Source organism: Physeter macrocephalus, chromosome 18, assembly GCF_002837175.3.
Source record: "Physeter macrocephalus isolate SW-GA chromosome 18, ASM283717v5, whole genome shotgun sequence".
In the NCBI taxonomy this organism is placed as follows: Eukaryota; Metazoa; Chordata; class Mammalia; order Artiodactyla; family Physeteridae; genus Physeter; species Physeter macrocephalus.
In genome coordinates, this window is record NC_041231.1 from 68,315,222 (window position 1) to 68,325,333 (window position 10,112).

Below are 10,112 nucleotides of genomic sequence, written 5' to 3' on the forward strand. Positions count from 1 at the left end.
CAAAGGAAATTCAAGGCCCAAATAGTTTGCAAGGATATGACTACTTTTGAGAGGAAAGAGTGGCCTTTGATTGGCCTGCAGCAGGGAGACTTATGCAGCGGATGGAAAAGTTCTATTTCTTGAACTGAGCATTGATTACAGTGGTTTTGCCTTAAGTCATGTATTGAATTATACATTTTACGTGGTTATCTCTACCTCAGTTTTATTTTAAAGGAAAAGGTCTTTTAAAAAACAATGAAAAGGGAGCAGTGACTATCTGAACGTTTGTCTTCTGAAGACTGTGGGGCTGTCTTTGGAAGAGAGAAAGATGGAGATCACGACTTAGAGGGTTAGGGATGGACCACAGAAAAGTAAAAAGTTTGGGATTGGAAGGAGCTAGGTCTTAGGGGAATTTCTGGACACTGTCCTTGGGAATGGGGACTAGTATAGACAAGGAGGAGGAAGAAAGGCACAAGGATGAGAGATGCGTGATCTCAGAACACAAGACTCTAGAATCAGTTCAGACCTCCTCCAAGGTCTCATGGAAACGAGTCATCCAGAACATTGACCTCATGAATGTCCTTCACTTAATCCAGGGCCACTCGATCCCTCTTCAGGCTCCAGGGGGAGACACTTCTATTAGGACCTTAATGTGGCTGTGGACGAAGAACTGCTCTTGGGACCTGCAGGGACAGTGATAAAGTCCCGTGAGTCCCCCACCCTCCAGCACAGGGACTCAGCAGACAGCGCACCCAGCCAGAGTCACTTACATCTTATCCCCGTGACCCTCCCTCCGCCAAAGGATGGATGAATGATCTGGCACCAAAAGCTAAGGAAGGAGACATTACCTCAGCACCAGATGACAATAAAAAAGGAAGAAATAGGATGCCCCAGTTAGAACCAAATGTTGTGATTATCCCGAGCGATGGGGGATGACCCAGAGTATCAGAACTCCATCTCCGATTACCCCCCGGAATATTTCTGGCTTCAGGAAAAAAACTAGCCCAGTGATCCCTGAGAGGTATGATCAGCCCTCCCCGCCTTGCATCTTAGACATTAGGAAAAGTGGGAAGTGGGGAAAGCCAGGGGGCAGGTGGCAGGGGTACTCCTCAGAGCTCATTACCTTTCCGAGCCCTGTTGTGGATGACGATCCCCACCAGAAGGAAGACTAGACCAACCAGGAAGGCTGCAATTCCACTCAGCATCTTTCTCCAAGAATACTCAGACTGAGCTCCTATGGAAAACATGTATTAAAGTGAGCCAAAAGCTCCCAATATCTGGTGTACCTTCCTGAAATCCCAGAACCTGTGCTGGACACCAATCCAATGCTATCTAGGGAAGGACTACATCTTTGAAGCCAAGGTTTGTACTCATGGAGTTTCTGTTAATGATTCTTATAGCCAATAATAATGCCCCCCTAAATGCCAAGACCAAAGCATTAGAGGACAGTAGTTCCCAAAGTTGGAAGTAAGTGACAAGGTGATTACACCTCCAGATTTCTTGGAAGATCCAAGGATAGCTATCTGCCATGTTTTTTCCCGCCCCAACCCAAAGACCCCAATTTCTATGACTCCCTCAGATCAGAGGGAAGAAGAACTAGTGTTGTAGCCAAGATGAACACAGAGGTAACACAGGTCTTGAGTCAGATTGAGCCGAGTTTCGTCCAGAAAGTATAAGCTGATTCTCACTCCACTCCACAGAAACAGGGCTCAGCAGGCTAGGATGATCAACAAGGCAGGTGTAGACCTCTCCAAGTTCAGGCGTCATTGCCAGCATCACCATTGTCTGAAAGGTCCAGTCTCCATTCCTAATGAGGCCAGTGGACATGACCCCCTCTCTCTGTTCCTGCCCATTCCGGAACCACGTGATCTTGATGTCCCCTGGATAGAAACCTGTCACAGAGCAAAGCAGCAGATTGCTGTGCTGCAAGGCTGGGATCCTCTCTGGATACACTGTCACCTCGGGTTGCACTAGCCGGGGAGAGAAGAAATGAGACATGGTGAAGGAAATCCACAAAGCCAACACAGGAGTTTCCTTAAAGGTTATCTCAGCCCCAAATCTCTTTCCCAAATCACCCAAGTAGAAACTGGAAATGTGGGAAAATCTCACCCCCAAAGACTCAAACACTGGATATGTTAGTGTCGCAAGGAGGATTTAGGATTTATCACATGCCCACAATTGCCCCTTGTATTTGGGAAGACACTAGCCCTTAAAGTCCCTGAGAACTGGGGGTCTGGGACCAAGACCACCGTGAACTGACCCCCGAGGATAGTGAGTGAGTCACAATTGAGGACAGAACATATACAGACTCCCCTGCTCCTGACCCATCTATCCTGAAGCAGGAAACTGCCCAGTACAAGGAAGAAGAGCCACGGCCAGGCTCACACGGGGGAGATTCCTGAATCCCTGCAGTCCCCACCTTACACCTCACCTTTTCTCCCCACAGTGAAGGGTGCACCCAGCTTGTAGTTGTGTCTGCAGAGCGCATCCACAGAGGCTCTACTCCTTGCCAGTATATCGGGCCGATTGTTCCACAGCTCAGCGTCAGGCTGGCCCAGCTCCGTCAGGGCCACAAACAACCCCAAATTGCTGTCAAAACGTGCATACTCCTCCAGGTTAAAGATGAATCTGACCACAAACTGCACCTTTTCTGTCCCATTGGTGAAGTAACAGTCAGCCTTTGCCTGAATCACAAAATCTTCTAGAAAACCAAAAAAAAGACTATGAACCAGCCCCAATTAGGAAACCCATACCTGGTTTATTATGCCACACCACATTGATTGGAGAGGAGGCCTTTGACCTCAGTAAATCGGCCGAAGTAGCCTCTGCTCCCCTGGGCCCCACCCTGGTTCCTCTTAGCAAAGAGACATCCATGCTTCTTTGAAAGAAGCCTGAGGTCCTGCCTACCAGGCCAGCCAAACAGGAGACATGTAACCCAAAGAAGCAAGTCAGAATGAGTCCAGAGACATAAACTTTCATTCAACAAATATTCATTCATTTGACCAATATTTATAGACTGTTTGCGTTTTGCCAGACACTGTGCTAAGTTTCTCCAAGCCAAGCTTTCAGAAGCCCAAGAATTCCCAGCCCTGTATGGAATAGTTCAATAGTATTCTTGCCGTTAGTAGGTTAATTCTATATATTCCTTCTGGAGTAAAGTGAAAGGAGGATGGAGGTGGGGTAAAGAAATGCAGAGTAGGTTCACAGTAGGTGTGAAATAAACTCCCCTTCTACTTTCCACTCACTATGGAAAGTATTTCTCAAGATTTCTCAAGTATTTCTCAATTCTCAAGAATTTTCTTCTGGGGACTTCCCTTGTGGTCCAGTGGTTACGACTCTGTGCTTCCACTGCAGGGGGTGCAGATTTGATCCCTGATTGGGGAACTAAGATTCCAGGTGGCTCAGCCAAAAAAAATTTTTTTTTTTTTTTTTTTTTTTTTTTTGTGGTACGCGGGCCTCTCACTGTTGTGGCCTCTCCCGTTGCGGAGCACAGGCTCCGGACGCACAGGCTCAGCGGCCATGGCTCACGGGCCCAGCCGCTCCGCGGCATGTGGGATCTTCCCGGACCCGGGCACGAACCCGTGTCCCCTGCATCGGCAGGCGGATTCTCAACCACTGCGCCACCAGGGAAGCCCCAAAAAAATTTTTTTAATGAATTTTCTTCTGGACATTTTCCTTTGCACGATTACTCAGAGACCTCATCCCCTCTGTTGGCTCTAGTAAGGTAATGACCTCATTACCTCTATCTATGTTGGGTAAAATAATATTAACTCATGACTTGAAGATGCCTTTTATTATCATCATCATCATCATTGGCCCTGTATGCACAGTTCTAGCGGTGGTAATAACATGGTGAATATAGGGTTAACTTAAACCTTCTCTGGAGGCTTTTATATTAAACACTTCCACTGAAGAATGAATTTAAAAATCCAAATCCTTCAATATCCTGTGATATACCATAATGGAAAAGAATATGAAAAAGAATGTATAACTGAGTCATTTTGCTGTACAGAAGTAATGAACACCACATTGTGATTCAACCATACTTCAATAAAAAATAAATTTTAGGGACTTCCCTGGTGGCACAGTGGTTAAGAATCTCTCTGCTGATGCAGGGGACATGGGTTTGAGCCCTGTTCCAGGAAGATCCCACATGCCACGGAGCAACTAAGCCCCTGCTCCACAACTACTGAGCCTGCACTCTAGAGCCCACAAGCCACAACTACTGAGCCCGTGTGCTACAACTACGGAAGCCTGCATGCCTAGAGCCCGTGCTCTGCAACAGGAGAAGCCACCACAATGAGAAGCCCAAGCGCTGCAACTAGAAAAAGTCTGCGTGCAGCAACAAAGACCCAACGCAGCCAAAAATAAATAAATAAATATTTTTTTAAAAAATAAATTTTAAATAAATAAATAAATATGCAAATCCATTCTCCATTATGATTTTCTACTTTCAAAGTACCTTATTAGTATTGATAGTGATTAGTTTGAAATCTATACTAACTTTCATACAATGTAACTCTTTTCTGTTTGGCATGTTCTCCAAAACAATTTAACTTCCCAAAGCTATTTAATGTCTTCATAGGTAAGAAAAAGTATGATTGTGTATTGTGGTCTGGATGTTTGTGTTCCCTCCATTCACATGTTGAAATCCCAACCCCCAAGGGTAATGGTATTAGTCGGCAGTGTTGGGGGAGGTACTTAGGTCAGGAGCATGGATTCCTGATGAAAGGGATTAGTGTCCCTAGAAAAGAGGCTCCAGAGAGCTCCCTAGCCCCTTCCACCATGTGATGACACAAAGAGAAGGTGCCAGCTCTGAACCAGAAAGAGAGCCTTTCCCAGAACACAGCCATGCTGCAGCCTTGATCTCGGACTTCCCAGCCTCCAGAACTTTGAGAAATAAATTTCTGTTGTTTATAAGCAACGCAATCTGTGGCATTTGTCATAGCAACCCAAACAAACTAAGGTGGTGATAGTTGTCTTAGATTTGAAGATCTGGACAATTTTAAGAGACAAACTGGTAAATGGACCTGGATTGGTCTCAGTTCACTTAAGTTCTAGTTCTATATCTAGGTATTTTACATAGAAACAGACACTTCCCCTCCCTGACCTGCTTCCCTATCAATAAAGACAGGTTTGGATTCACGAACACCAACACCGAGGTAGAGCTCAAAAGCACTGTGTTAGGTAAGAAAAGAAACAGAATGTGATTCATCGCACAATGACATTTATTAAAATTTAAAAATACACACAGGAGGGAGTGGAGTCAAGATGGCGGACTAGGAGGACGTGGACTTCGTGTCTCCTCACAACTAGGGCACCTACCAGAGGCTGGTGGGGGACCTTGACACCCAAGGGGACGGGAGGAACCCCCGAGTGACTGGGGAGGACATGGGGGAGCGAGGGGGAAAGAGAAGTGGAGGTTGGAGGGAACCAGTGCCCCTGAGGGGTGGCTGGGGGAGGGCAGGGGTTCCCGTGCCTGGAGGGACCCTTGGAGTATCAGAGGACTCAGAGGAACGTGGATAGCATTTCCCCTGCCCACTCGAGCCCTGAGTCCTCCACCATCCAGGGACCCCTCCTGCCATGCAGGTGCTAAGGGTGTGGGAGAGAGGGGGTGGGGGAAGAAGAGTAAAGGTGAACAGGGAGGCTGCTAAGGTCTCAGGCCTGATCATCCCTACTCTGAGGCCAGAGACACATCAGGGCCCCTCCAACGGCGCTGAGCCTAATTCCCACCCCCCACCCTGGGGCTTAAGCTTAGGCTCCGCCCCCACCTAAACTCTGCCCATGCCTAAGTCCCACCCCATATAGCCAAGGCCTTTTCCGGCCTTTTTTTTCCTATTTTTTTGCTATTGTGATTCTGTTTTACCTTCTGGTTGTTGTTTCATTTATATTTTATTTTTTCTAACTACAACTACGGAAGCCTGCATGCCTAGAGCCCGTGCTCTGCAACAGGAGAAGCCACCACAATGAGAAGCCCAAGCGCTGCAACTAGAAAAAGTCTGCGTGCAGCAACAAAGACCCAACGCAGCCAAAAATAAATAAATAAATATTTTTTTTAAAAATAAATTTTAAATAAATAAATAAATATGCAAATCCATTCTCCATTATGATTTTCTACTTTCAAAGTACCTTATTAGTATTGATAGTGATTAGTTTGAAATCTATACTAACTTTCATACAATGTAACTCTTTTCTGTTTGGCATGTTCTCCAAAACAATTTAACTTCCCAAAGCTATTTAATGTCTTCATAGGTAAGAAAAAGTATGATTGTGTATTGTGGTCTGGATGTTTGTGTTCCCTCCATTCACATGTTGAAATCCCAACCCCCAAGGGTAATGGTATTAGTCGGCAGTGTTGGGGGAGGTACTTAGGTCAGGAGCATGGATTCCTGATGAAAGGGATTAGTGTCCCTAGAAAAGAGGCTCCAGAGAGCTCCCTAGCCCCTTCCACCATGTGATGACACAAAGAGAAGGTGCCAGCTCTGAACCAGAAAGAGAGCCTTTCCCAGAACACAGCCATGCTGCAGCCTTGATCTCGGACTTCCCAGCCTCCAGAACTTTGAGAAATAAATTTCTGTTGTTTATAAGCAACGCAATCTGTGGCATTTGTCATAGCAACCCAAACAAACTAAGGTGGTGATAGTTGTCTTAGATTTGAAGATCTGGACAATTTTAAGAGACAAACTGGTAAATGGACCTGGATTGGTCTCAGTTCACTTAAGTTCTAGTTCTATATCTAGGTATTTTACATAGAAACAGACACTTCCCCTCCCTGACCTGCTTCCCTATCAATAAAGACAGGTTTGGATTCACGAACACCAACACCGAGGTAGAGCTCAAAAGCACTGTGTTAGGTAAGAAAAGAAACAGAATGTGATTCATCGCACAATGACATTTATTAAAATTTAAAAATACACACAGGAGGGAGTGGAGTCAAGATGGCGGACTAGGAGGACGTGGACTTCGTGTCTCCTCACAACTAGGGCACCTACCAGAGGCTGGTGGGGGACCTTGACACCCAAGGGGACGGGAGGAACCCCCGAGTGACTGGGGAGGACATGGGGGAGCGAGGGGGAAAGAGAAGTGGAGGTTGGAGGGAACCAGTGCCCCTGAGGGGTGGCTGGGGGAGGGCAGGGGTTCCCGTGCCTGGAGGGACCCTTGGAGTATCAGAGGACTCAGAGGAACGTGGATAGCATTTCCCCTGCCCACTCGAGCCCTGAGTCCTCCACCATCCAGGGACCCCTCCTGCCATGCAGGTGCTAAGGGTGTGGGAGAGAGGGGGTGGGGGAAGAAGAGTAAAGGTGAACAGGGAGGCTGCTAAGGTCTCAGGCCTGATCATCCCTACTCTGAGGCCAGAGACACATCAGGGCCCCTCCAACGGCGCTGAGCCTAATTCCCACCCCCCACCCTGGGGCTTAAGCTTAGGCTCCGCCCCCACCTAAACTCTGCCCATGCCTAAGTCCCACCCCATATAGCCAAGGCCTTTTCCGGCCTTTTTTTTCCTATTTTTTTGCTATTGTGATTCTGTTTTACCTTCTGGTTGTTGTTTCATTTATATTTTATTTTTTCTAACATATCTGTTAGTTTTCTATTCTTATATTATTTTTTACTCTTTGTTACTTTTGGCCCTTTTTTATTTTTTTGCCACCTTGTGCAGCTTGCAGAATCTTGGTTCCCAGGCCAGGGGTCAGGGGTCAGCTCCTATGGTGGGAGCACTGAGTCCAAATTGCTGGACGAACAGACAGCCTCAGACCCCAGGGAATATTAATCAGAGTGAGGTCTCCCAGAGGTGCTCATCTCAGCACCAAGACCCAGCTCTACCCAACAGCCTACAAACTCCAGGGCTGGAAGCCTCAGGCCAAACCACCAAAAAGACAGGAACACAGTCCCACCCATCCAAAAAAAAAAATGAGACAATAAAAAAATATGTTAGAGATGAAGGAGCAAGATAAAAACCTACAAGACCAACTAAATGAAGAGGAAATAGGCAACCTACCTGAAAAAAAATTCAGAGTAATGATAGTAAAGTTGATTCAGAATCTTGGAAATAGAATTCAGGCACAGATGGAGAAAATACAAGTGTTTAACAAAGACCCAGAAGAACTAAAGAATAAACAAAGATGAACACTGTAACTGAAATGAAAAATACAATAGAAGGAATCAATAACACAAAAACTGAGGCAGAAGAACAAATAAGTGAGCTTGAAGATAAAATGGTGGAAATAACTGCCAAGGAGCATAATAAAGGAAAAGGAATGAAGAGAATTGAAAACAGTCTCAGAGACCTCTGAGACATTAAACACACCAACATTCGAATTATAAAAGTCTCAGAAGAAGAAGAGAAAAACAAAATAAATATTTTTTTAAAAAATAAATTTTAAATAAATAAATAAATATGCAAATCCATTCTCCATTATGATTTTCTACTTTCAAAGTACCTTATTAGTATTGATAGTGATTAGTTTGAAATCTATACTAACTTTCATACAATGTAACTCTTTTCTGTTTGGCATGTTCTCCAAAACAATTTAACTTCCCAAAGCTATTTAATGTCTTCATAGGTAAGAAAAAGTATGATTGTGTATTGTGGTCTGGATGTTTGTGTTCCCTCCATTCACATGTTGAAATCCCAACCCCCAAGGGTAATGGTATTAGTCGGCAGTGTTGGGGGAGGTACTTAGGTCAGGAGCATGGATTCCTGATGAAAGGGATTAGTGTCCCTAGAAAAGAGGCTCCAGAGAGCTCCCTAGCCCCTTCCACCATGTGATGACACAAAGAGAAGGTGCCAGCTCTGAACCAGAAAGAGAGCCTTTCCCAGAACACAGCCATGCTGCAGCCTTGATCTCGGACTTCCCAGCCTCCAGAACTTTGAGAAATAAATTTCTGTTGTTTATAAGCAACGCAATCTGTGGCATTTGTCATAGCAACCCAAACAAACTAAGGTGGTGATAGTTGTCTTAGATTTGAAGATCTGGACAATTTTAAGAGACAAACTGGTAAATGGACCTGGATTGGTCTCAGTTCACTTAAGTTCTAGTTCTATATCTAGGTATTTTACATAGAAACAGACACTTCCCCTCCCTGACCTGCTTCCCTATCAATAAAGACAGGTTTGGATTCACGAACACCAACACCGAGGTAGAGCTCAAAAGCACTGTGTTAGGTAAGAAAAGAAACAGAATGTGATTCATCGCACAATGACATTTATTAAAATTTAAAAATACACACAGGAGGGAGTGGAGTCAAGATGGCGGACTAGGAGGACGTGGACTTTGTGTCTCCTCACAACTAGGGCACCTACCAGAGGCTGGTGGGGGACCTTGACACCCAAGGGGATGGGAGGAACCCCCGAGTGACTGGGGAGGACATGGGGGAGCGAGGGGGAAAGAGAAGTGGAGGTTGGAGGGAACCAGTGCCCCTGAGGGGTGGCTGGGGGAGGGCAGGGGTTCCCGTGCCTGGAGGGACCCTTGGAGTATCAGAGGACTCAGAGGAACGTGGATAGCATTTCCCCTGCCCACTCGAGCCCTGAGTCCTCCACCATCCAGGGACCCCTCCTGCCATGCAGGTGCTAAGGGTGTGGGAGAGAGGGGGTGGGGGAAGAAGAGTAAAGGTGAACAGGGAGGCTGCTAAGGTCTCAGGCCTGATCATCCCTACTCTGAGGCCAGAGACACATCAGGGCCCCTCCAACGGCGCTGAGCCTAATTCCCACCCCCCACCCTGGGGCTTAAGCTTAGGCTCCGCCCCCACCTAAACTCTGCCCATGCCTAAGTCCCACCCCATATAGCCAAGGCCTTTTCCGGCCTTTTTTTTCCTATTTTTTTGCTATTGTGATTCTGTTTTACCTTCTGGTTGTTGTTTCATTTATATTTTATTTTTTCTAACATATCTGTTAGTTTTCTATTCTTATATTATTTTTTACTCTTTGTTACTTTTGGCCCTTTTTTATTTTTTTGCCACCTTGTGCAGCTTGCAGAATCTTGGTTCCCAGGCCAGGGGTCAGGGGTCAGCTCCTATGGTGGGAGCACTGAGTCCAAATTGCTGGACGAACAGACAGCCTCAGACCCCAGGGAATATTAATCAGAGTGAGGTCTCCCAGAGGTGCTCATCTCAGCACCAAGACCCAGCTCTACCCA

At 46.0% G+C, this 10,112-nt stretch overlaps 1 protein-coding gene across 1 annotated transcript in view; it reads right to left on the minus strand.

Moving 5' to 3' along the window:
• Positions 1-618: 618 nt before the first annotated feature.
• The window catches only part of LOC102974479 (HLA class II histocompatibility antigen, DO beta chain), a 26,823-nt gene continuing 17,329 nt past the window's right edge, over positions 619-10,112 (minus strand). Inside the window, exons 3-6 of the mRNA XM_007107887.2 lie at positions 2,411-2,680; positions 1,668-1,949; positions 1,103-1,213; positions 619-662 (exon numbers count right to left, since the gene is read on the minus strand). Of these exons, the coding sequence (XP_007107949.2) occupies positions 619-662; positions 1,103-1,213; positions 1,668-1,949; positions 2,411-2,680 (707 nt within the window). The remainder of the gene's footprint in view (positions 663-1,102; positions 1,214-1,667; positions 1,950-2,410; positions 2,681-10,112) is intronic.